The 27,061-nt window shown below is 54.0% G+C and overlaps 1 protein-coding gene across 3 annotated transcripts in view; it reads left to right on the forward strand.

Moving 5' to 3' along the window:
* The window catches only part of LOC140403425 (ribosome biogenesis protein BMS1 homolog), a 246,155-nt gene that overhangs the window by 195,492 nt on the left and 23,602 nt on the right, over window positions 1-27,061 (forward strand). For all 3 annotated transcript variants that reach the window (XM_072491337.1, XM_072491339.1, XM_072491338.1), the window contains 2 exons: window positions 5,820-5,967; window positions 18,815-18,990. In XM_072491337.1, coding sequence (XP_072347438.1) covers window positions 5,820-5,967; window positions 18,815-18,990 — 324 coding nt within the window. The remainder of the gene's footprint in view (window positions 1-5,819; window positions 5,968-18,814; window positions 18,991-27,061) is intronic.

A 27,061-nucleotide genomic window follows, 5' to 3' on the forward strand; every position in this document is an offset into this window, starting at 1 on the left:
TCCGCTCCTGCCCGGACTGAGACTGAGCTCCGCTCCTGCCCGGACTGAGACTGAGCTCCGCTCCTGCCCGGACTGAGACTGAGGTCCGCTCCTGCCCGGATTGTGAGTGAGCTCCGCTCCTGCCCGACTGAGCTCTGCTTCTGCCCGGACTGAGACTGAGCTCCGCTCCTGCCTGTACGTAGACTGACCTCCGCTCCTGCTCCTTCCCGGACTGAGACTGAGCTCCGCTCCTGCCCGGACTGAGACTGAGCTCCGCTCCTGCCCGGACTGAGCTCCATTCCTGCCCGGACTGAGACTGAGCTCCGCGCCTTCCCGGACTGAGACTGAGCTCCGCTCCTGCCCGGACTGAGACTGAGCTCCGCTCCTGCCCGGACTGAGACTGAGGTCCGCTCCTGCCCGGATTGTGAGTGAGCTCCGCTCCTGCCCGACTGAGCTCTGCTTCTGCCCGGACTGAGACTGAGCTCCGCTCCTGCCTGTACGTAGACTGACCTCCGCTCCTGCTCCTTCCCGGACTGAGACTGAGCTCCGCTCCTGCCCGGACTGAGACTGATCTCCCCTCCTCCCCGGACTGAGACTGAGCTCCGCTCCTGCCCGGACTGAGACTGAGCTCCGCTCCTGCCCGGACTGAGACTGAGCTCCGCTCCTACCCGGGCTGAGACTGAGCTCCGCTCCTGCCCGGGCTGGGACTGAGCTGCGCTCCTGCCCGGACTGAGACTGAGCTGCGCTCCTGCCCGGGCTGAGACTGAGCTCCGCTCCTGCCCGGACTGAGACTGAGCTCCGTTTCTGCCTGGACTGAGACTGAGCTCCGCTCCTGCCCGGGCTGAGACTGAGCTCCGCTCCTGCCCGGACTGAGCTCCGCTCCTGCCCGGACTGAGACTGAGCTCCGCTCCTGCCCGGACTGAGACTGATCTCCACTCCTCCCCGGACTGAGACTGAACTGCGCTTCTGCCCGGACTGAGACTGAGCAGCGCTCCTGCCCGGACTGAGACTGAGCTCCGCTCCTGTCCGGACTGAGCTCCATTCCTGCCCGGACTGAGACTGAGCTCCGCGCCTGCCCGGACTGAGACTGAGCTCCGCTCCTGCCCGGACTGAGACTGAGCTCCGCTCCTGCCCGGACTGAGACTGAGCACCGCTCCTGCCCGGACTGAGACTGAGCTCTGCTCCTGCCCGGACTGAGACTGAGCTCCGCTGCTGCCCGGACTGAGACTGAGCTCCGCTGCTGCCCGGATTGTGACTGAGCTCCGCTCCTGCCCGACTGAGCTCCGAACCTGCCCGGACTGAGACTGAGCTCTGCTCCTGTCCGGACTGAGACTGAGCTCTGCTCCTGTCCGGACTGAGACTGAGCTCCGCTCCTGTCCGGACTGAGACTGAGCTCCGCTCCTGTCCGGACTGAGACTGAGCTCCGCTCCTGCCCGGACTGAGACTGAGCTCCGTTCCTGCCCGGACTGAGACTGAGCTCCGCTCCTGCCCGGACTGTGACTGAAATCACAGTGAAATCTCCTAGATCTCTTTGTTCTATAACTCTCCCCAACGCCATACCATTAACTGAGTAGGTCCTGGCCTGATTCGATCTGCCAAAATGCATCACCTCACATTTATCTAAATTAAACTCCATCTGCCATTCGTCGGCCCACTGGCCTAATTGATCAAGATCCCGTTGCAATCCTAGATAACCTTCTTCACTATCCACTGTGCCACCAATCTTGGTGTCATCTGCAAACTTACTAACCATGCCTCCTAAATTCTCATCCAAATCATTAATATAAATCACAAATAACAGTGGACCCAGCACCGATCCCTGAGGCACACCACTGGTTACAGGCCTCCAGTTTGAAAAACAACCCTCTACAACCACCCTCTGTCTTCTGTCGTCCAGCCAATTTTGAATCCAATTGGCAACCTCACCCTGGATCCTGTGAGCTTTAACCTTCTGCAACAACCTACCTAGTCAAATAAGGCTTTGCTAAAGTCCGTGTAGACAACGTCTACTGCACTGCCCTCATCTACCTTCTTGGTCACTCCCTCAAAAAACTCAATCAAATTTGTGAGACATGATTTTCCACGCACAAAGCCATGCTGACTGCCCCGAATCAGTCCTTGCCTCTCTAAATGCTTGTAGATCCTGTCTCTCAGAATACCTTCTAGCAACTTACCTACTACAGACGTTAGGCTCACCGGTCTGTAGTTCCCAGGCTTTTCCCTGCTGCCCTTCTTAAACAAGGGCACAACATTCGCCACTCTCCAATCTTCAGGCACCTCACCTGTGGCTGCCGATGATTCAAATATCTCTGTTAGGGGACCCACAATTTCCTCCCTAGCCTCCCACAACATCCTGGGATACATTTCATCAGGTCCCGGGGATTTATCTACCTTGATGCGCTTTAAGACTTCCAGCACCTCCTCCTCTGTAATATGCACACTTCTCAAGACATCACTATTTATTTCCCTTAGTTTCCTAACATCCATGCCTTTCTCCACCGTGAATACCGATGAGAAATATTCATTCAGGATCTCACCCAACTCTTGTGGCTCTGCACATAGATGTCCTTGTTGATCCTTAAGAGGCCCTACTCTGTCCCTAGTTACTCTTTTTCCCCTTATGTATCTGTAGAAGCTCTTTGGATTCTCCTTTGCATTATTTGCCAAAGCAATTTCATGTCCCCTTTTTGCCCTCCTGATTTCCCTCTTAACTCTATTTCGACAATCTCTATACTCTTCAAGGGATCCACTTGATCCCAGTTGCTTATGTACGTCATATGCCTCCTTCTTCTTTTTGACCAGAGTCTCAATATCTCGAGTCATCCAGGGTTCCCTACTTCTACCAGCCTTGCACTTCACTCTAAAGGGAATGTGCTTACCCTGAACCCTGGTTAACACATTTTTAAAAGCCTCCCATTTACCTCCCTATGAGCCCTGATGGAGATCAGCTGATCACCGCCTTCAACGCCTCCCATACCACCCCCACTCGCACCTCCCCGTTGTCGTTGGCCTCCAAGTACCTTTCAATACACCCCCTCACCTTCCCACACACCACCTCATCAGCCAGCAGTCCCACATCCAGCCGCCACAGCGGGCGTCGGTCCCTCTCCTCTCCCAGCTCCAGTTCCACCCAGTGCGGGGCATGGTCCGACACGGCTATAGCCGAATACTCCGTCCCCTCCACCCTCGGGATGAGAGCCCTACCCAGAACAAAGAAATCTATCCGGGAGTAGGCTTTGTGTACATGGGAGAAGAAATAAAATTCCCTGGCCTGCAGCCTTGCAAACCTCCATGGGTCCACTCCCCCCATCTGGTCCATAAAACCCCTGAGCACATTGGCCGCCGCTGGCCTCTTTCCAGTCCTTGATTTGGAGCGGTCCAGTGCTGGGTCCAGCACTGTATTGAAGTCCCCTCCCATTATCAGGCCTCCTACCTCTAGGTCCGGAATGCGCCCCAACATGCGCTTCATGAATCCAGCATCATCCCAGTTCGGGGCGTATACATTTACCAACACCACCCACGTCCCTTGCAAACTCCCACTCACCATCAAATATCTCCCTCCATTATCCGCTACGATAGTCTTGGCCTCAAATGACACATGCTTTCCCACCAGAATTGCCACCCCTCTATTTTTTGCGTCCAATCCCGAGTGAAATACTTGTCCGACCCATCCTTTTCTTAACCTGACCTGGTCCGCCACCTTCAGGTGTGTCTCTTGGAGCATGGCCACGTCTGCCTTCAGTCCCTTCAAGTGCGCGAACACTCGAGCCCTCTTCACCGGCCCATTCAGGCCCCTCACGTTCCACGTTATCAGCCGGATTGGAGGGAACCCGCCGACTAGCCATCTCCTTTTCTGGGCCAGTCCCTTGTCCGCGTCTCCCTCACTCTCCAGTCCCCCAACCGGGGGACCCTCGTCCCAACCACCTCTTCTGTGTCCCGTTCTCTTTCGGCCAGTGCAGCAGCAACCCTTTCCCCCCCCCCCCCCTCCTCTCCGCCCCCCCCCCCTCCTCTCCCCCCCCCCTCCCCTCCCCCCCTCTAGATCCCCGTCTAGCTTTTTTGCTCCCCCCATTTCCCTCCCGTAAGTCAGCTGACACCTGCTGACCCCGGCTTCCCCCGCCATCCCTTTGACCCCCCCGTGTGGGAGTCTCCCAATCAATGTACATTCCTTTGTTCCCCTTCCCGCCTTTTTTGCCGCGCGCGGGAAAGACAACCCCGTGCTTTCCAGAGCCTGCCCCGCCCCCCCTGACGCAGCTCCTGTCGTGGCCTTGTCTCTCCCCCGGCCCATATAGCATTCCCTGCGCGGGGTTGACCCCTATATACAACCGCCATCATACTTCACCCCTCAAACACCCCCCTCCCACACAAACCCTCAATTAGAGTCCAACTTTTCAGGTAGTATAAAGGTCCACGCCTCTTCGGGCGTTTCGAAGTAGTGGTGTTGGCCATTATGTGTAACCCACAGTCGCGCTGGCTGCAACATTCCAAATTTTACTCCTTTCCGATGCAGCACCGCTTTAGCCCGGTTGAAACCCGCTCTCCGCTTAGCAACCTCCGTGCTCCAGTCCGGGTATATTCTGATCTCAGCATTGTCCCACTTGCTGCTCCGTTCCTTCTTGGCCCATTTCAGGACCCTCTCTCTGTCCGTGAACCGGTGAAATCTCACCACCATCGCCCTTGGCGGCTCATTTGCCTTGGGCTTCCTCGCCAGCACTCGGTGCGCCCCATCCAGCTCCAGCAATCCCGGGGGGGCCTCCCGATCATTGTGCCCGCATATGCCGTGGCATCGGCCCCCTCCACTCCTTCTGGGAGACCCAGGATCCTCAAATTGTTTCTCCTCGGCCACTCTCTCCGTCAGGCCCACGAGCTCGTCGTCGTTCTCACTCACTTTTTCCTGGATCTTCACCTCTTGGGCTTTCTGGGTTGCTCCAAGTCCTTCAATCATTGCCAGCATAGGCGCCACCATCTCCTTGCGCAGCTCCTCGAAGCAGCGCTTGATGAACTCCTGCATCTCCTCTTTGTCCGTGGGCGCCGCCATTTTGCTTTTTTTCTCTTTCTTCTCCCGCTGCTCCAGGGCCGCTTTTTTCGCCGTTTCGCTGCGGGTCCGATCCATGCCGGTTAGTAGGGGACCTCTCTCCTCCCTTCCCCACGGGTTGTCTGTATCAAAAGTTCCGTTGGGGCTCCGTTAGCGAGCCCAAAAGTCCGTCTTCGCGGGAGCTGCCGAATCGTGCGGCTTAGCTCCGCATCGCCGCAACCGGAAGTCCCTCCCCTTTCTATCCTGTGACATTGACAGCATTCTCTTATTCAGCGAAGACTGAAGTAAAGGATCATTTGCCAGCTCAGCCATGTCTGCTGTTTGCAGAAGATGGTGTCATTTTTGGTCATAAATCAACCTTCCCGTTGAATATTATTTTAGTGTTTATGAGTTTAACAAATGCCTTTCTATGTTGCCTCACTAAATTTCCCTCACTCACTTTCTCTGCATCTCCTTTCTTGGTCAGTTCTCCTGTGCCCTTTATGTTTGCAACATTTATCACAAGTCTCATTTCCTTGTCTTATGTTGTTCCAAATTTCTTTAGTTACCCGGCGATGTAGCTTTGGAAGCATTTAGTTTCCCTCCCGCGGCAATGTGTTTCGTCCGTACCTGAGCTATCGTCTTCCTCGATGATGTTTGTATCATTCCGCCGGGATCAGATTCCCTTCAGCACCTTGAAGTTATCCCTGTGGCCACATGAAGGGCTTTGGGAATAAGCTGGACCCTGGGTTAGTGACTGGGCTGATCAGCGATGTAACGAGCAATTGTTCTATTGGGCTGACCGCATGAATGTTTTCTCTGAACACAGGGAATGTTTAATTCTGCGCTGGAAGTTGCTAAATTCGAGAATGCTTCGATCCGAAGTGTGAGCGGGATTCGTGGCCAGCTGAAAAAAGCACTTCGCACCCCAGAGGGTGCGTTCCGAGCCTCCTTTGAGGACAAGCTGCTGATGAGTGGTGAGTGATGTACCTTTAAATCTAATGATTAAAGAAATGGCCCCAAAATGTGATCAGACTGATGTTGCAGACTGGAGGGGTGTCAGTTTAAACTGCCCTGATTTCCCTGCTCACTACCTGTCAGTAACCAGAAAGTAGAATGTGTTAGTCTTGGGGGACGCGATCCAAGGTTCCAGCAGTTTGGTGTTTTTGGTGGGAGCCAGAGCTCTTTCTGCTGCCTCTGGCTTTGATGGTGGACAGTGCAGGCTGAGGGCCTGCAACTGCTCTTTCCTTTAGAGGGCCAACAGCGACTCACTGTCAGATCCAAGCCAGGCCAAATCTCGATCATGTGGTACTGAGTTGTTTAACAAGGTCCTCTTGTTGAAACCATTGTTTTTTAAAAAAATATATATTTTATTAAAGTTTTCCGATCAAAAAGAATTTTCCATTTTTACAACCTTGTAACAAAATGTACATTGACCGTTATTTAAACAATATATTAAACTAACAACAAGTGCAGAAAAAGAACAAGAAAAGAGAAATAATAATACTGAAAAAATAAATATAAACAACCAGGATGGAAAAAAAAACCCAAACACCGAATACACCCCCCCCCCCTCCCCCCCCCCCCCTCTCCCCTGGGTTGCTGCTGCTGTCTTTCCTGTTTTCCCTTATCGCTCTGCGAGATAGTCAAGGAACGGTTGCCACCGCCTGGTGAACCCTTGAGCCGAACCTCTTAGTGCGTATTTTATTCGCTCCAATTTTATAAACCCTGCCATGTCGTTTATCCAGGCCTCCACACCCGGGGGTTTGGCTTCTTTCCACATAAGTAGAATCCTTCGCCGGGCTACTAGGGACGCAAAGGCCGAAACATCGGCCTCTCTCGCCTCCTGTACTCCCGGCTCTTCTGCAACCCCAAATATAGCTAACCCCCAGCTCGGTTCGACCCGAACCCCCAGCTCGGTTCGACCCGGACCCCCCCCCAACTTTGAGATCACTCTTGCCACACCCATGCAATACCGGACATGACCAAAACATGTGTGTGGTTCGCTGGGCTTCCCGCGCACCTCCCGCACCTATCCTCCATTCCAAAAAATCTACTCAGCCTTGCTCCTGTCGTATGCGCCCTGTGTAGAACCTTGAATTGGATCAGACGAAGCCTGGCACACGAGGACGAGGAATTTACCCTACTTAGGGCACCTGCCCACAGCCCCTCCTCAATCTCTTCCCCCAGCTCCTCCTCCCATTTACCCTTCAGCTCCTCTACCATCGTCTCCCCCTCGTCTCTCATTTCCCTGTATATATCGGACACTTTACCTTCACCGACCCTTGCCCCCGAAATCACTCTGTCCTGGATCCCTTGCGCCGGGAGCTGCGGAAATTCCCTCACCTGTTGCCTCGCAAATGCCCTCACTTGCATATATCGGAAGGCATTCCCAGGTCGCAACCCGTATTTTTCTACCAATGCTCCCAAACTCGCGAATGTCCCGTCCAAGAACAAGTCCTTCAACTTCCCAATTCCTGCTCGCTGCCAAGATTGGAATCCCCCATCTATCCTCCCCGGGACGAACCTGTGATTGTTCCTTATCGGGGACCACACCGAGGCACCCGTCACTCCCCTATGTCGTCTCCACTGCCCCCAAATCTTCAAAGTCGCCCCCACTACTGGGTTTGTGGTGTATTTTTTCGGGGGGAACGGTAACGGCGCCGTCGCCAGTGCTTTTAAACTTGTTCCCTTACAGGACGCCATCTCCAGCCTTTTCCACGCCGCTCCTTCTTCTTCCCTCATCCACTTACATATCATGGACACGTTGGCGGCCCAATAATAGTCACTCAGACTCGGCAGTGCCAGTCCCCCTCTGTCCCTACTCCGCTGCAGGAACCCCCTCTTTACCCTCGGGGTCTTTCCAGCCCACACAAAGCTCATAATACTCCTGTCCACTTTCTTGAAAAAGGCCTTTGTAATCAGTATGGGGAGGCACTGGAACACAAAAAGAAACCTCGGGAGGACCACCATTTTAACCGCCTGTACTCTGCCCGCCAATGACAGGGGCACCATGTCCCACCTCTTAAAGTCCTCCTCCATCTGCTCTACCAGTCGCGTCAAGTTAAGTTTATGCAAGGTTCCCCAGTTCCTGGCCACCTGGATCCCTAGATATCGAAAATCCCTTGCTACTCTCCTCAGCGGCAAATCGTCTATCCCCCTGCCCTGTTCCCCGGGGTGCATCACAAAAAGTTCGCTCTTTCCCATATTCAATTTATATCCCGAGAACTCTCCAAACTCCCTGAGTGTCTGCATTATCTCTGGCATCCCCTCCACTGGGTCCGCCACATATAGCAGTAAATCGTCTGCATATAATGACACTCGATGTTCCTCTCCTCCTCTGAGCACCCCCCTCCACTTCTTAGAGCCCCTCAGCGCTATGGCCAATGGCTCGATTGCCAACGCGAACAGTAACGGGGACAGGGGGCACCCCTGTCTTGTGCCCCTATGTAATCGGAAATAGTCGGATCGTTGCCTGTTTGTAACCACGCTTGCCACCGGGGCCCCGTACAGGAGCTGAACCCATCTGATGAACCCCTCTCCAAATCCAAATCTCTTCAGTACCTCCCACACGTAGTCCCACTCCACTCTATCAAATGCCTCCTCTGCATCCATCGCCACCACTATCTCCGCCTCCCCCTCCGGTGGGGGCATCATCATCACCCCCAGCAACCTTCGTATATTGGCATTCAATTGCCTCCTTTTAACAAACCCTGTCTGGTCGTCATGTACCACCCCTGGGACACAGTCCTCTATCCTTGTCGTCATCACTTTGGCTAGTAACTTGGCATCTACATTTAGGAGGGAGATGGGCCTGTATGACCCGCACTGCAGCGGGTCTTTGTCTCGTTTCAGGATCAACGATATCGTCGCCTCCGACATTGTCGGGGGTAGTGTCCCCCATTCCTTAGCCTCATTGAAGGTTTTCGTCAGGAGTGGGGCCAGTAGGTCCACATATTTCCTGTAAAATTCCACCGGGAACCCATCTGGTCCCGCGGCCTTTCCTGCCTGCATGTTCCCAATTCCTTTAATCACCTCCTCCGCCTCAATCTGCGCTCCCAAACCTGCCACCTCCTGCTCCTCAACCCTCGGGAACTCCAGCTGGTCCAGGAAGTGTATTATTCCCTCTTTCCCCTCCGGGGGTTGGGACTTATACAGCCTCTCATAAAATGACTTAAACACCCCGCTCTCTGCTCCATCCTTCCCTCCCCGTCCCTAACTCCTCCGATCTCTCTCGCCGCCCCCCCTCTTCCTAAGTTGTTGGGCCAGCAATCGGCTCGCCTTTTCCCCATATTCGTATTGTATTCCCTGTGCCTTCCTTATGTTTTAATGCAAGGAGCATTACGGGTAAGGCAGATGAACTTAGAGCTTGGATTACTACTTGGAACTATGATGTTGTTGCCATTACAGAGACCTGGTTGAGGGAAGGGCAGGATTGGCAGCTAAACGTTCCAGGATTTAGATGTTTCAGGCGGGACAGAGGGGGATGTAAAAGGGGAGGCGGAGTTGCGCTACTTGTTCGGGAGAATATCACAGCTATACTGCGAGAGGACACCTCAGAGGGCAGTGAGGCTATATGGGTAGAGATCAGGAATAAGAAGGGTGCAGTCACAATGTTGGGGGTATACTACAGGCCTCCCAACAGCCAGCGGGAGATAGAGGAGCAGATAGGTAGACAGATTTTGGAAAAGAGTAAAAACAACAGGGTTGTGGTGATGGGAGACTTCAACTTCCCCAATATTGACTGGGACTCACTTAGTGCCAGGGGCTTAGACGGGGCGGAGTTTGTAAGGAGCATCCAGGAGGGCTTCTTAAAACAATATGTAAACAGTCCAACTAGGGAAGGGGCGGTACTGGACCTGGTATTGGGGAATGAGCCCGGCCAGGTGGTAGATGTTTCAGTAGGGGAGCATTTCGGTAACAGTAAGTTTTAAAGTACTGGTGGACAAGGATAAGAGTGGTCCGAGGATGAATGTGCTAAATTGGGGGAAGGCTAATTATAACAATATTAGGCGGGAACTGAAGAACATAGATTGGGGGCGGATGTTTGAGGGCAAATCAACATCTGACATGTGGGAGGCTTTCAAGTGGCAGTTGAAAGGAATACAGGACCGGCATGTTCCTGTGAGGAAGAAGGATAAATACGGCAATTTTCGGGAACCTTGGATGACGAGTGATATTGTAGGCCTCGTCAAAAAGAAAAAGGAGGCATTTGTCAGGGCTAAAAGGCTGGGAACAGACGAAGCCTGTGTGGCATATAAGGAAAGTAGGAAGGAACTTAAGCAAGGAGTCAGGAGGGCTAGAAGGGGTCACGAAAAGTCATTGGCAAATAGGGTTAAGGAAAATCCCAAGGCTTTTTACACGTACATAAAAAGCAAGAGGGTAGCCAGGGAAAGGGTTGGCCCACTGAAGGATAGGCAAGGGAATCTATGTGTGGAGCCAGAGGAAATGGGTGAGGTACTAAATGAATACTTTGCATCAGTATTCACCAAAGAGAAGGAATTGGTAGATGTTGAGTCTGGAGAAGGGGGTGTAGATAGCCTGGGTCACATTGTGATCCAAAAAGATGAGGTGTTGGGTGTCTTAAAAAATATTAAGGTAGATAAGTCCCCAGGGCCTGATGGGATCTACCCCAGAATACTGAAGGAGGCTGGAGAGGAAATTGCTGAGGCCTTGACAGAAATCTTTGGATCCTCGCTGTCTTCAGGGGATGTCCCGGAGGACTGGAGAATAGCCAATGTTGTTCCTCTGTTTAAGAAGGGTAGCAAGGATAATCCAGGGAACTACAGGCCGGTGAGCCTTACTTCAGTGGTAGGGAAATTACTGGAGAGAATTCTTCGAGACAGGATCTACTCCCATTTGGAAGCAAATGGACGTATTAGTGAGAGGCAGCACGGTTTTGTGAAGGGGAGGTCGTGTCTCACTAACTTGATAGAGTTTTTCGAGGAGGTCACTAAGATGATTGATGCAGGTAGGGCAGTAGATGTTGTCTATATGGACTTCAGTAAGGCCTTTGACAAGGTCCCTCATGGTAGACTAGTACAAAAGGTGAAGTCACACGGGATCGGGGTGAACTGGCAAGGTGGATACAGAACTGGCTAGGCCATAGAAGGCAGAGGGTAGCAATGGAGGGATGCTTTTCTAATTGGAGGGCTGTGACCAGTGGTGTTCCACAGGGATCAGTGCTGGGACCTTTGCTCTTTGTAGTATATATAAATGATTTGGAGGAAAATGTAACTGGTCTGATTAGTAAGTTTGCAGACGACACAAAGGTTGGTGGAATTGCGGATAGCGATGAGGACTGTCTGAGGATACAGAAGGATTTAGATTGTCTGGAGACTTGGCGGAGAGATGGCAGATGGAGTTTAATCCGGACAAATGTGAGGTAATGCATTTTGGAAGGTCTAATGCAGGTAGGGAATATACAGTGAATGGTAGAACCCTCAAGAGTATTGAAAGTCAAAGAGATCTAGGAGTACAGGTCCACAGGTCATTGAAAGGGGCAACACAGGTGGAGAAGGTAGTCAAGAAGGCATACGGCATGCTTGCCTTCATTGGCCGGGGCATTGAGTATAAGAATTGGCAAGTCATGTTGCAGCTGTATAGAACCTTAGTTAGGCCACACTTGGAGTATAGTGTTCAATTCTGGTCGCCACACTACCAGAAGGATGTGGAGGCTTTAGAGAGGGTGCAGAAGAGATTTACCAGAATGTTGCCTGGTATGGAGGGCATAAGCTATGAGGAGCGATTGAATAAAGTCGGTTTGTTCTCACTGGAACGAAGGAGGTTGAGGGGAGACCTGATAGAGGTCTACAAAATTATGAGGGGCATAGACAGAGTGGATAGTCAGAGGCTTTTCCCCAGGGTAGAGGGGTCAATTACTAGGGGGCATAGGTTTAAGGTGAGAGGGGCAAGGTTTAGAGTAGATGTACGAGGCAAGTTTTTTACGCAGAGGGTAGTGGGTACCTGGAACTCGCTACCGGAGGAGGTAGTGGAAGCAGGGACGATAGGGACATTTAAGGGGCATCTTGACAAATATATGAATAGGATGGGAATAGAAGGATACGGACCCAGGAAGTGTAGAAGATTGTAGTTTAGTCGGGCAGTATGGTCGGCGCGGGCTTGGAGGGCCGAAGGGCCTGTTCCTGTGCTGTACATTTCTTTGTTCTTTGTTTGTTCTTTGTTCCTCCACTGCGTCTCCGCCTTACCCGTGGTCAGCAGGTCAAACTCCGTCTGTAGTCTCCGTCTGTAGTCTCCGTCTTTCATCCGGGGCCTCCGCATATTGCCTATCCACCCCCAGAATCTCCCCAATCAGTCTCTCCCTTTCTTTACCCTCTTGTTTCCCCCTGTGGGCTCTTATGGAAATCAGCTCCCCCCTAACCACCGCCTTCAGCGCCTCCCATACTACTCCCACCTGGACCGCTCCATCATCATTGACCTCTAGGTATCTTTCAATACATCCCCTCACCCTTCCACCCCCTCGTCCGCCAACAGTCCTATGTCTAATCTCCAAAGTGGGCGCTGCTCCTTCTCCTCTCCTAGATCCAGATCCACCCAATGTGGGGCGTGATCTGAAACGGCTATAGCCGAATATTCCGTTCTTACCACTTTCGGGATCAGCGCCCTTCCTAGGACAAAAAAGTCTATCCGGGAGTACGCTTTAGGGACGTGGGAGAAGAAGGAAAACTCTTTACTCCTTGGTCTAGTAAATCTCCAGGGATCTACTCCTCCCATCTGCTCCATAAACCCCTTAAGCACCCTGGCCGCTGCCGGCCTCCTCCCGGTCCTAGATCTGGACTGGTCCAGCCCTGGGTCCAGCACCGTGTTGAAGTCCGCCCCCCCCCCCCCCGTCCCCCCCATTACCAAATTTCCCATCTCTAGGTCCGGGATGCGTCCCAACATACGCTTCATAAAACCCGCGTCATCCCAGTTCGGGGCGTATACGTTCACCAGCACCATCGCCTCACCTTGCAATCTGCCACTCACCATCACGTACCCACTCCCACTGTCCACCACTATGGTCTTCGCCTCAAACGATACCCGTTTCCCCACCAGTATTGCCACCCCTCTATTTTTCGTATCTAAGCCTGAGTGGAATACCTGTCCCACCCATCCTTTCCTTAATCTGACCTGATCCGCCAATTTCAGGTGCGTCTCCTGAAGCATAACCACATCCGCCTTCAGTCTCTTTAGGTGCCCAAATACCCTTACCCTCTTAATCGGCCCATTGAACCCTCTCACGTTCCACGTGATCAACCGGGTTGGGGGGCCCTTTACCCCCCACCCCATCTGGCTGACCTCGGCTTCCCCCGTTTACCCTTGGCCTCCCTGCGTGTGAGGCCCCCTTCCTTCCTGCGCCCACTTTTCCCGCCGCAATTTCCATAGCGTGGGAAAAAACCCCACGCTTCCCTCTCGGCTCCGCCCCTAGTGGCGCAGCTCCCTCTCCCCTTCCCTGTCCCCTTCCCCACCGGCGTTCACATTTCTTCGTGTGTGTCCCCCTCGGGGGGAGAAAAAAAAAATTCTCCCGTCTAACATTTTTACAGATAAACCCTCCCCCTCTCCCCCCTTTGCATTTCTTTGCCACCACCTCGCTACTTCTTTCCAAACATCAATTCCTCAAATCTAGTCCAACTTCTCTTCTTGAATAAATGCCCACGCCTCCTCTGCCGTCTCGAAGTAGTGGTGTTTGCCCTGGTGTGTAACCCACAGTCTCGCCGGCTGCAACATTCCAAATTTCACTTTCTTCCTGTGGAACACCGCCTTGGCCCGATTGAAACTCGCCCTCCTTCTCGCCACCTCCGCACTCCAATCTTGATACACGCGGATCACCGCGTTCTCCCACCTGCTACTCCGTGTCTTCTTAGCCCATCTCAGGACCTTCTCCCTGTCCTTGTAGCGGTGGAACCTCACCACTATTGCTCGCGGTATTTCCCCTGCCTTTGGTCTTCTCACGAGGACCCGGTATGCTCCCTCCACTTCCAGGGGGCCCGTCGGGGCCTCAGCTCCCATTAAAGTATGGAGCATCGTACTCGCATACGCCCCAACATCAGCTCCCTCTGTCCCTTCGGGAAGACCCAAAATCATAGATTATCAAAGATTATCATAGAATTTACAGTGCAGAAGGAGGCCACTCGGCCCATCGAGTCCGCACCCGCTCTTTGAAAGAGCACCCTACCCAAGTCCACACCTCCACCCCATCCCCATAACCCAGCAACCCCACCCAACACTAAGGGCAATTTTGGACACTAAGGGCAATTTAGCATGGCCAATCCACCTAACCTGCACATCTTTGGACTGTGGGAGGAAACCGGAGCCCCCGGAGGAAACCCACGCACACACGGGGAGAACGTGCAGACTCCACACAGACAGTGACCCAAGCCGGGAATCGAACCTGGGATCCTGGAGCTGTGAAGCAATTGTGCTAACCACCATGCTACCGTGCTGCCCCAAAATCCTTAGATTCTTCCTCCTCGAGCTATTTTCCAGGGCTTCCAGCCTTTCTATGCACCTCTTATGTAGTGCCTCGTGCGTCTCTGTCTTCACCACCAAGCCCTGTATCTCGTCTTCGTTCTCGGCTGCCTTTGCCTTCACTCCACGGAGCTCCATCGCCTGGGTCTTTTGCGTCTCCTTCAATCCCTCAATCGCCAGCAACATCGGCGCCAGCACCTCCTTCTTGACCTCCTCCACACATCGTCGGAGGAACTCCTGCTGTTCCGGGCCCCATACCATCTGGGCTCCCTCAGCCGCCATCTTGCTTCTCTCTTCTCTTCTCTGCCGTTGCTCCAGAGGATCCTCCGCAATCTGGCCACTACTATCGCTTCTTTCCATCCACACCCGGGGGGACTCCTTCCTTTGTCGCCTCACACTGGGTTTGGCCGTAAAAAATTTCCGTTGGGGCTCCCGATAAGAGCCCAAAAGTCCGTTGAAACGGGAGGTGCCGAAACGTGCGGCTTAGCTGGTCATCGCCGCAACCGGAAGTCTGTTGAAACCATTGTTAATGCTCAGGCAATTAGCATCATTATTGGAGATTAGGATCTGCAATGGGTTGTCTTTGTTTGAATTTGGCTAGAGTAGACTAATCTTTTGTTGGGCCATCGCGTTAGCTTGACTTGAGTTTTTAAGCTATGCAAGGAGTGTTATATTCCAGACGTTTGAGGTGTTAGCCTTTGTTAACTTTGAAATAGCTCAAAAAAGACAGCATGTGACCGTCTGGAGCCAGCTCAGCAATTGTCCATTTTGAAAAGCATTTTAAACACTGAATTTACCAGGCAGCACGGTCGCACAGTGGTTATCACTGTTGCTTCACAGCTCCAGGGTCCCAGGTTCGATTCCAGGCTTGGATCGCTGTCTGTGCGGAGTCTGCACGTTCTCCCCGTGTCTGCGTGGGTTTCCTCCGGGTGCTCCGGTTTCCTCCCACAGTCCAAAGATGTACAGGATAGGAGATTGACCGTGCTAAATTGCCCTTAGTGCCCAAAAACGATTAGTTGGGCTTACTGGGTTATGGGGATAGAGTGGAGATGTGGGCTTAGGTAGGGTGCTCTTTCCAAGGGCCGTTGCAGACTCGATGGCCGAATGGCCTCCTTCTGCACTGTAAATTCTATGATTTATTAAGTAGTCCTGCTGATGAAGATATATATATTTTCTTCAGGTCCAGCAGAGGGCAGTAGAGTGGAGATGCTGATTGGCTGTTGTGTGGAAAATTTGCATCAGTGCATTGCAGTCACCGTATCTTGAAGGTGGTTTGTGGAGGAGCTGTTGTCAAGTGACAGTTAAACCCGAAACACTTCTTCAGTCATTCCCTCACTACTTCCTCCTCTAACTAAAAAATAAACACGTGAGAATACCACCCACCAGGTACGCGGTACATACTCGTGCGACTCGGCCAACGTTGCCTACCTCATACGCTGCAGGAAAGGATGTCCCGAAGCGTGGTACATTGGCGAGACCATGCAGACGCTGCAACAATCACCAGGCAGGAATGTTCCCTTCCAGTCGGGGAACACTTCAGCAGTCAAGGGCATTCAGCCTCTGATCTCCAGTTAAGCGTTCTCCAAGGTGGCCTTCAGGACGCGCGACAACGCAGAATCGCCGAGCAGAAACTTATAGCCAAGTCCCGCACACATGAGTGCGGCCTCAACCGGGACCTGGGATTCATGTCGCATTACATTCACCCCTCACCATCTGGCCTGCGAAATCCTACCAACTGTCCTGGCTTGAGACAATTCACACCTCTTTAACCTGGGGTTACCCCATCTCTGGATATGTAAACACTTAATTAACTGCAAATGCTCGCATTCTAAGCATTGTTTGGCATCTTTGAATTTGTCTATAAATATGTTTCTGGAACAGACCTCTTCATTCACCTGAGGAAGGAGCAGCGCTCCGAAAGCTCGTGTTTGAAACAAACCTGTTGGACTTTAACCTGGTGTTGTAAGACTTCTTACTGTGCTCACCCCAGTCCAACGCCGGCACCTCCACATCAAAAAAAAGACAATCACTGTGAGGATCCCAGCCGAGTAAAGATCAAGAGGGAGACTCGAGGGCAGGTAGAAGTAGAAAGAAGTTGAACCGTGATGTCACAGCCTGCAGGGAAGTGATTGGCTGGTGACTGGTAAATAGTTTTTCTTTTCCCTGAGGTATTACTGCAACACAACAACACAAAAGACTAAACTGGCGGGCGGACACGTTTCAGTTATACTGTTTCATATCTGTCTTAAGTCATCTAATCACACCCCAATATAATCCAAATTGGTTTGGGTTAGACTCAAACACATTTGATTTGATGGCAAGCCGTCCATCTTCAATGTGCAACATTAGCTTTTAATTGTTTCATGTCTGCATGTTATGGAATGTGATATTCTGGTTAATCTTTACCAGCAATAAACTGGTCTTCTGCTGACTTAGCTGTTATCTGCATTGTGAACAATGGTGCCTTCATGTTGCTATGGTGCCTGCTTCGTCCTTGATCTGATTACCGGTACAGCTTGTGTTTTAATGTCACACTGACTTTGAAAATATGCATTTGCCAGAACAACGGACCTCAGTAAAAGTGAATTATGCTGTATAAATGGGTATTTAAAACTGGGGCTTAATTTTTATGCTTAACCAGCTATCTTTTACCTATACTAGTTGTATTTGAAATACCTGGCTTCTACAGGGATAGAGGGAAATTTTGCCAATTGGATAAGTAACTGGCTATCACATAGAAGACAGAGGGTGGTGGTGGATGGAAAATGTTCAGACTGGAGACCAGTTACCAGCGATGTACCACAGGGATCAGTGCTGGGTCCTTTGCTATTTGTGATTGTTATCAATGACTTGGAGGAGGGGGCTGAAGGGTGGGTCAGTAAATTTGCTGATGGCACCAAGATTGGTGGAGTAGTGGATGAGGTGGAGGGCTGTTGTAGGCTGCAAAGAGACATTGATAGGATGCAGAGCTGGGCCGAAAAATAGCAGATGGAGTTTAACCCTGATAAGTGCGAGGTGATTCATTTTGGTAGAAAAAATTTGAATGCAGATTACAGGGTCAACGGCAGGGTTCTGAGGAATGTGGAGGAACAGAGAGATCTTGGGGTTCATGTCCACAGATCTCTGAAGGTTGCCACTCCAGTGGATAGAGCCGTGAAGAAGGCTGATAGTGTGTTAGCGTTTATTAACAGGGGGCTTGAGTTTAAGAGCCGCGGGGTTATGCTGCAACTATACATGACCCTGGTGAGACCACATTTGGAGTATTGTGTGCAGTTCTGGTCACCTCATTGTAGGAAGGATGTGGAAGCATTGGAAAGGGTGCAAAGGAGATTTACCAGGATGCTGCCTGGTTTGCAGGATAGGTCTTATGAGGAAAGGTTGAGGGAGCTAGGGCTTTTCTCTTTGGAGCGGAGGAGGATGAGAGGCGACTTAATAGAGGTTTATAAGATAATGAACGTCCACTCTATAGTGGACGTTCAGAGACTATTTTATCGGGTGGATGTAGCTGTTACAAGGGGGCATATCTATAAGGTTCAGGGTGGGAGATATAGGAGGGATGTCCGAGGTAGGTTCTTTACTCAGAGAGTGGTTAGGGTGTGGAATGGACTGCCTGCTGTGATAGTGCAGTCGGACACTTTAAGAACTTTCAAGCGGTTATTGGATAGGCACTTGGAGCACACCAGAATGACAGGGAGTGGGATAGCTTGATCTTGGTTTCGGACAATGCTCAGCACAACACCGAGGGCCGAAGGGCCTGTTCTGTGCTGTACTGTTCCATGTTCTATGTCTTGACGTTGACGCTGAGCTCACGGAATGTTTGTTAAATAATAGGGTTGTATTTAATAATGAATTTTTGTATGTTCCCCACAAGTTTGTGGCTGTTAAGGTCGGGAGCAGTCGGAACACATCCTGTTTCAGGCACAAGTTCGGCATCAAGGTCTCTCTGCTCTGGGAGGGGTACTCCCACACCCCCAAACCCCAGCCCCACCCCACACCTCCTAAACGACGAGCTTCAACCCGACCTCGAGCACCAATGCTGAAACCTTGCTTCATCCGTGCCACCTCACCTCACCACAAACTCTGGGATTTTGCCGAGTGTAGAAATTGGTTTGTTGCGACCACAGCTTTACGAATGATGACATTAGACAGGTGCCAGACTTTACCCTCTGTTGTTGGAATTGTGTCTCTGGGGAATCACTGTGAACCTGGGTCCTACCGTATCGTAACGCAAAGTTTGAACTTAATAAATGACACAAGACTGCTTCAATTGGTCTGGGACAGATTTTATTCAGCTGAAGTCATGTTGCGATGTGTTAACCAGTGTGAAGCTAATCTGCTCTTTTTGTTGATTCTCAGATATTGTTTTCATGAGAACGTGGTTTCCCGTTTCCGTGCCGAAGCTGTACAACCCAGTTACATCGCTGCTCCAACCAAGCAGTGAGAGAGGGACCTGGACTGGAATGAGAACCGTTGGCCAGCTCAAACATGACTTGGGCATTAAGACTAAACCAACCAAGGACTCCTTGTACAAGGTAATGGCAGATTAATACCTTCCGAATGACGGCAGCAAACCGTGACACACAGGTTCAGAGCTTGGAATTACTGACGTAGGACGAGCAGCGTAAAGAGACACAGGTTCCTCAGGAAAGCACGTTAGGACTGGAGCAACACCAAGTGTTGAACTTGGCATGGGGAAAGACATCAGCACTTCTGACACCCTGGTACCAGTCGGGGACCGATGCACTGTTTCCCTGGTACCAGTCGGGGTCCGATGCACTGTTTCCCTGGAACCAGTCGGGGTCCGATGCACTGTTTCTCTGGGACCAGTCGGGGTCCGATGCACTGTTTCACTGGCACCAGTCAGAGCCAGTAGCACTGTTTCCCTGGGACCAGTCGGGGTCCGATGCACTGTTTCCCTGGGACCAGTCGGGGTCCGATGCACTGTTTCCCTGGGACCAGTCGGGGTCCGATGCACTGTTTCCCTGGGATCAGTCGGGGTCCGATGCACTATTTCCCTGGGACCAGTCGGGGTCCGATGCATTGTTTCACTGGCACCAGTCGGGGTCCGATGCACTGTTTCCCTGGCACCAGTTGGGGTCCGATGCACTGTTTCACTGGCACCAGTCAGAGCCAGTAGCACTGTTTCCCTGGGACAAGTCGGGGTCCGATGCACTGTTTCACTGGCACCAGTTGGGGTCCGATGCACTGTTTCCCTGGGACCAGTCGGGGCCCGATGCACTGTTTCACTGGCACCAGTTGGGTCCGATGCACTGTTTCACTGGCACCAGTTGGGGTCCGATGCACTGTTTCACTGGCACCAGTTGGGGTCCGATGCACTGTTTCCCTGGAACCAGTCGGGGTCCGATGCACTGTTTCACTGACACCAGTTGGGGTCCGATGCACTGTTTCCGTGGGACCAGTCGGGGTCCGATGCACTTTCACTGGGACCAGTCGGGGTCCGATGCACTGTTTCACTGGCACCAGTTGGGGTCCGATGCACTGTTTCACTGGCACCAGTCAGAGCCAGTAGCACTGTTTCCCTGGGACCAGTCGGGGTCCGGTGCACTGTTTCTCTGGGACCAGTCGGGGTCCGATGCACTGTTTCACTGGCAACAGTCGGGGTCCGATGCACTGTTTCACTGGCACCAGTTGGGGTCCGATGCACTGTTTCACTGGCACCAGTAGGGGTCCGATGCACTGTTTCCCTGGGACCAGTCGGGATCCGATGCACTGTTTCACTGGGACCAGTTGGGGTCCGATGCACTGCTTCCCTCTCCGATGCACTGTTTCACTGGGACCAGTCAGGGTCCGATGCACTGTTTCACTGGGACCAGTCAGGGTCCGATGCACTGTTTCACTGGGACCAGTCAGGGTCCGATGCACTGTTTCCCTGGGACCAGTCGGGGTCCGATGCACTGTTTCACTGACACCAGTTGGGGTCCGATGCACTGTTTCCCTGGGAACAGTCGGGGTCCGATGCACTTTCACTGGGACCAGTCGGGGTCCGATGCACTGTTTCACTGGCACCAGTTCGGGTCCGATCAACTGTTTCACTGGCACTAGTTTGGGTCCGATGCAGTGTTTCCCTGGGACTAGTCGCGGTCCGATGCACTGTTTCACTGGGACCAGTTGGGGCCCGATGCACTGTTTCCCTGGGACCAGTCGGGGTCCGATGCACTGTTTCACTGGGACCAGTCGGGGTCCGATGCACTGTATCACTGGCACCAGTCAGAGCCAGTAGCACTGTTTCCCTGGGACCAGTCGGGGTCCGATGCACTGTTTCACTGGCACCAGTCGGGGTCCGATGCACTGTTTCACTGGCAACAGTTGGGGTCCGATGCACTGTTTCACTGGCACCAGTTGGGGTCCGATGCACTGTTTCACTGGCACCAGTCAGAGCCAGTAGCACTGTTTCCCTGGGACCAGTCGGGGTCCGATGCACTGTTTCCCTGGGACCAGTCGGGGTCCGATGCACTGTTTCCCTGGGACCAGTCGGGGTCCGATGCACTGTTTCCCTGGGACCAGTTGGGGTCCGATGCACTGTTTCCCTGGGACCAGTCGGGGTCCGATGCACTGTTTCCCTGGGACCAGTCGGGGTCCGATGCACTGTTTGACTGGGACCAGTCGGGGTCCGATGCACTGTTTCCCTGGCATCAGTCGGGGTCCGATGCACTGTTTCACTAGCACTAGTTGGGGTCCGATGCACTGTTTCACTGGCACCAGTCAGAGCCAGTAGCACTGTTTCCCTGGGACCAGTCGGGGTCCGATGCACTGTTTCCCTGGGACCAGTCGGGGTCCGATGCACTGTTTCACTGGCACCAGTCGTGGTCCGATGCACTGTTTCCCTGGGACCAGTCGGGGTCCGATGCACTGTTTCACTGGGACCAGTCGGGGTCCGGTGCACTGTTTCACTGGCACCAGTCAGAGCCAGTAGCACTGTTTCACTGGCACCAGTCGGGGTCCGATGCACTGTTTGACTGGGACCAGTCGGGGTCCGATGCACTGTTTCCCTGGCACCAGTCGGGGTCCGATGCACTGTTTCACTGGCACTAGTTGGGGTCCGATGCACTGTTTCACTGGCACCAGTCAGAGCCAGTAGCACTGTTTCCCTGGGACCAGTCGGGGTCCGATGCACTGTTTCCCTGGGATCAGTCGGGGTCCGATGCACTGTTTCTCTGGGACCAGTCGGGGTCCGATGCACTGTTTCACTGGGACCAGTCGGGGTCCGATGCACTGTTTCACTGGCACCAGTCAGAGCCGGTAGCACTGTTTCACTGGCACCAGTCGGGGTCCGATGCACTGTTTGACTGGGACCAGTCGGGGTCCGATGCACTGTTTCCCTGACACCAGTCGGGGTCCGATGCACTGTTTCACTGGCACTAGTTGGGGTCCGATGCACTGTTTCACTGGCACCAGTCAGAGCCAGTAGCACTGTTTCCCTGGGACCAGTCGGGGTGCGATGCACTGTTTCCCTGGGATCAGTCGGGGTCCGATGCACTGTTTCTCTGGGACCAGTCGGGGTCCGATGCACTGTTTCACTGGGACCAGTCGGGGTCCGATGCACTGTTTCTCTGGGACCAGTCGGGGTCCGATGCACTGTTTCACTGGCACCAGTCAGAGCCAGTAGCACTGTTTCCCTGGGACCAGTCGGGGTCCGATGCACTGTTTCACTGGGACCAGTCGGGGTCCGATGCACTGTTTCCCTGGGATCAGTCGGGGTCCGATGCACTGTTTCACTGGCACCAGTCGGGGTCCGATGCACTGTTTCCCTGGGACCAGTCGGGGTCCGATGCACTGTTTCACTGGCACCAGTTGGGTCCGATGCACTGTTTCACTGGCACCAGTTGGGGTCCGATGCACTGTTTCACTGGCACCAGTTGGGGTCCGATGCACTGTTTCACTGGCACCAGTCGGGGTCCGTTGCACTGTTTCACTGGCACCAGTCGGGGTCCGATGCACTGTTTCCCTGGGACCAGTCGGGGTCCGATGCACTGTTTCACTGGGACCAGTCGGGGTCCGATGCACTGTTTCACTGGCACCAGTTGGGGTCCGATGCACTGTTTCACTGGCACCAGTTGGGGTCTGATGCACTGTTTCCCTGGAACCAGTCGGGGTACGATGCACTGTTTTACTGGCACCAGTTGGGCTCCGATGCACTGTTTCCGTGGGACCAGTCGGGGTCCGATGCACTTTCACTGGGACCAGTCGGGGTCCGATGCACTGTTTCACTGGCACCAGTTGGGGTCCGATGCACTGTTTCACTGGCACCAGTCAGAGCCAGTAGCACTGTTTCCCTGGGACCAGTCGGGGTCCGGTGCACTGTTTCTCCGGGACCAGTCGGGGTCCGATGCACTGTTTCACTGGCAACAGTCGGGGTCCGATGCACTGTTTCACTGGCACCAGTAGGGGTCCGATGCACTGTTTCCCTGGGAACAGTCGGGATCCGATGCACTGTTTCACTGGGACCAGTTGGGGTCCGATGCACTGTTTCCCTCTCCGATGCACTGTTTCACTGGGACCAGTCAGGGTCCGATGCACTGTTTCACTGGGACCAGTCAGGGTCCGATGCACTGTTTCCCTGGGAACAGTCGGGGTCCGATGCACTTTCACTGGGACCAGTCGGGGTCCGATGCACTGTTTCACTGGCACCAGTTCGGGTCCGATCAACTGTTTCACTGGCACCAGTCAGAGCCAGTAGCACTGTTTCCCTGGGACCAGTCGGGGTCCGATGCACTGTTTCTCTGGGACCAGTCGGGGTCCGATGCACTGTTTCACTGGCAACAGTCGGGGTCCGATGCACTGTTTCACTGGCACTAGTTGGGGTCCGATGCAGTGTTTCCCTGGGACCAGTCGCGGTCCGATGCACTGTTTCACTGGGACCAGTTGGGGCCCGATGCACTGTTTCCCTGGGACCAGTCGGGGTCCGATGCACTGTTTCACTGGGACCAGTCGGGGTCCGATGCACTGTATCACTGGCACCAGTCAGAGCCAGTAGCACTGTTTCCCTGGGACCAGTCGGGGTCCGATGCACTGTTTCACTGGCACCAGTCAGAGCCAGTAGCACTGTTTCCCTTGGACCAGTCGGGTCCGATGCACTGTTTCACTGGCACCAGTTGGGGTCCGATGCACTGTTTCCCTGGGACCAGTCGGGGTCCGATGCACTGTTTCACTGGCACCAGTCGGGGTCCGATGCACTGTTTCACTGGCAACAGTTGGGGTCCGATGCACTGTTTCACTGGCACCAGTTGGGGTCCGATGCGCTGTTTCACTGGCACCAGTCAGAGCCAGTAGCACTGTTTCCCTGGGACCAGTCGGGGTCCGATGCACTGTTTCCCTGGGAGCAGTCGGGGTCCGATGCACTGTTTACCTGGGACCAGTCGGGGTCCGATGCACTGTTTCCCTGGGACCAGTCGGGGTCCGGTGCACTGTTTGACTGGGACCAGTCGGGGTCCGATGCACTGTTTCACTAGCACTAGTTGGGGTCCGATGCACTGTTTCACTGGCACCAGTCAGAGCCAGTAGCACTGTTTCCCTGGGACCAGTCGGGATCCGATGCACCGTTTCCCTGGGACCAGTCGGGGTCCGATGCACTGTTTCCCTGGGACCAGTCGGGGTCCGATGCACTGTTTCACTGGCACCAGTCGTGGTCCGATGCACTGTTTCCCTGGGACCAGTCGGGGTCCGATGCACTGTTTCACTGGGACCAGTCGGGGTCCGGTGCACTGTTTCACTGGGACCAGTCGGGGTCCGATGCACTGTTTCACTGGCACCAGTTGGGTCCGATGCACTGTTTCACTGGCACCAGTTGGGGTCCGATGCACTGTTTCACTGGCACCAGTTGGGGTCCGATGCACTGTTTCACTGGCACCAGTCGGGGTCCGTTGCACTGTTTCACTGGCACCAGTCGGGGTCCGATGCACTGTTTCCCTGGGACCAGTCGGGGTCCGATGCACTGTTTCACTGGGACCAGTCGGGGTCCGATGCACTGTTTCACTGGCACCAGTTGGGGTCCGATGCACTGTTTCACTGGCACCAGTTGGGGTCTGATGCACTGTTTCCCTGGAACCAGTCGGGGTACGATGCACTGTTTTACTGGCACCAGTTGGGGTCCGATGCACTGTTTCACTGGCACCAGTTGGGGTCTGATGCACTGTTTCCCTGGAACCAGTCGGGGTACGATGCACTGTTTTACTGGCACCAGTTGGGCTCCGATGCACTGTTTCCGTGGGACCAGTCGGGGTCCGATGCACTTTCACTGGGACCAGTCGGGGTCCGATGCACTGTTTCACTGGCACCAGTTGGGGTCCGATGCACTGTTTCACTGGCACCAGTCAGAGCCAGTAGCACTGTTTCCCTGGGACCAGTCGGGGTCCGGTGCACTGTTTCTCCGGGACCAGTCGGGGTCCGATGCACTGTTTCACTGGCAACAGTCGGGGTCCGATGCACTGTTTCACTGGCACCAGTAGGGGTCCGATGCACTGTTTCCCTGGGAACAGTCGGGATCCGATGCACTGTTTCACTGGGACCAGTTGGGGTCCGATGCACTGTTTCCCTCTCCGATGCACTGTTTCACTGGGACCAGTCAGGGTCCGATGCACTGTTTCACTGGGACCAGTCAGGGTCCGATGCACTGTTTCCCTGGGAACAGTCGGGGTCCGATGCACTTTCACTGGGACCAGTCGGGGTCCGATGCACTGTTTCACTGGCACCAGTTCGGGTCCGATCAACTGTTTCACTGGCACCAGTCAGAGCCAGTAGCACTGTTTCCCTGGGACCAGTCGGGGTCCGATGCACTGTTTCTCTGGGACCAGTCGGGGTCCGATGCACTGTTTCACTGGCAACAGTCGGGGTCCGATGCACTGTTTCACTGGCACTAGTTGGGGTCCGATGCAGTGTTTCCCTGGGACCAGTCGCGGTCCGATGCACTGTTTCACTGGGACCAGTTGGGGCCCGATGCACTGTTTCCCTGGGACCAGTCGGGGTCCGATGCACTGTTTCACTGGGACCAGTCGGGGTCCGATGCACTGTATCACTGGCACCAGTCAGAGCCAGTAGCACTGTTTCCCTGGGACCAGTCGGGGTCCGATGCACTGTTTCACTGGCACCAGTCAGAGCCAGTAGCACTGTTTCCCTTGGACCAGTCGGGTCCGATGCACTGTTTCACTGGCACCAGTTGGGGTCCGATGCACTGTTTCCCTGGGACCAGTCGGGGTCCGATGCACTGTTTCACTGGCACCAGTCGGGGTCCGATGCACTGTTTCACTGGCAACAGTTGGGGTCCGATGCACTGTTTCACTGGCACCAGTTGGGGTCCGATGCGCTGTTTCACTGGCACCAGTCAGAGCCAGTAGCACTGTTTCCCTGGGACCAGTCGGGGTCCGATGCACTGTTTCCCTGGGAGCAGTCGGGGTCCGATGCACTGTTTACCTGGGACCAGTCGGGGTCCGATGCACTGTTTCCCTGGGACCAGTCGGGGTCCGGTGCACTGTTTGACTGGGACCAGTCGGGGTCCGATGCACTGTTTCACTAGCACTAGTTGGGGTCCGATGCACTGTTTCACTGGCACCAGTCAGAGCCAGTAGCACTGTTTCCCTGGGACCAGTCGGGATCCGATGCACCGTTTCCCTGGGACCAGTCGGGGTCCGATGCACTGTTTCCCTGGGACCAGTCGGGGTCCGATGCACTGTTTCACTGGCACCAGTCGTGGTCCGATGCACTGTTTCCCTGGGACCAGTCGGGGTCCGATGCACTGTTTCACTGGGACCAGTCGGGGTCCGGTGCACTGTTTCACTGGGACCAGTCGGGGTCCGATGCACTGTTTCACTGGCACCAGTTGGGTCCGATGCACTGTTTCACTGGCACCAGTTGGGGTCCGATGCACTGTTTCACTGGCACCAGTTGGGGTCCGATGCACTGTTTCACTGGCACCAGTCGGGGTCCGTTGCACTGTTTCACTGGCACCAGTCGGGGTCCGATGCACTGTTTCCCTGGGACCAGTCGGGGTCCGATGCACTGTTTCACTGGGACCAGTCGGGGTCCGATGCACTGTTTCACTGGCACCAGTTGGGGTCCGATGCACTGTTTCACTGGCACCAGTTGGGGTCTGATGCACTGTTTCCCTGGAACCAGTCGGGGTACGATGCACTGTTTTACTGGCACCAGTTGGGCTCCGATGCACTGTTTCCGTGGGACCAGTCGGGGTCCGATGCACTTTCACTGGGACCAGTCGGGGTCCGATGCACTGTTTCACTGGCACCAGTTGGGGTCCGATGCACTGTTTCACTGGCACCAGTCAGAGCCAGTAGCACTGTTTCCCTGGGACCAGTCGGGGTCCGGTGCACTGTTTCTCCGGGACCAGTCGGGGTCCGATGCACTGTTTCACTGGCAACAGTCGGGGTCCGATGCACTGTTTCACCGGCACCAGTTGGGGTCCGATGCACTGTTTCACTGGCACCAGTAGGGGTCCGATGCACTGTTTCCCTGGGAACAGTCGGGATCCGATGCACTGTTTCACTGGGACCAGTTGGGGTCCGATGCACTGTTTCCCTCTCCGATGCACTGTTTCACTGGGACCAGTCAGGGTCCGATGCACTGTTTCACTGG

Source organism: Scyliorhinus torazame, chromosome 28 (assembly GCF_047496885.1).
Source record: "Scyliorhinus torazame isolate Kashiwa2021f chromosome 28, sScyTor2.1, whole genome shotgun sequence".
Lineage (NCBI taxonomy): Eukaryota > Metazoa > Chordata > Chondrichthyes > Carcharhiniformes > Scyliorhinidae > Scyliorhinus > Scyliorhinus torazame.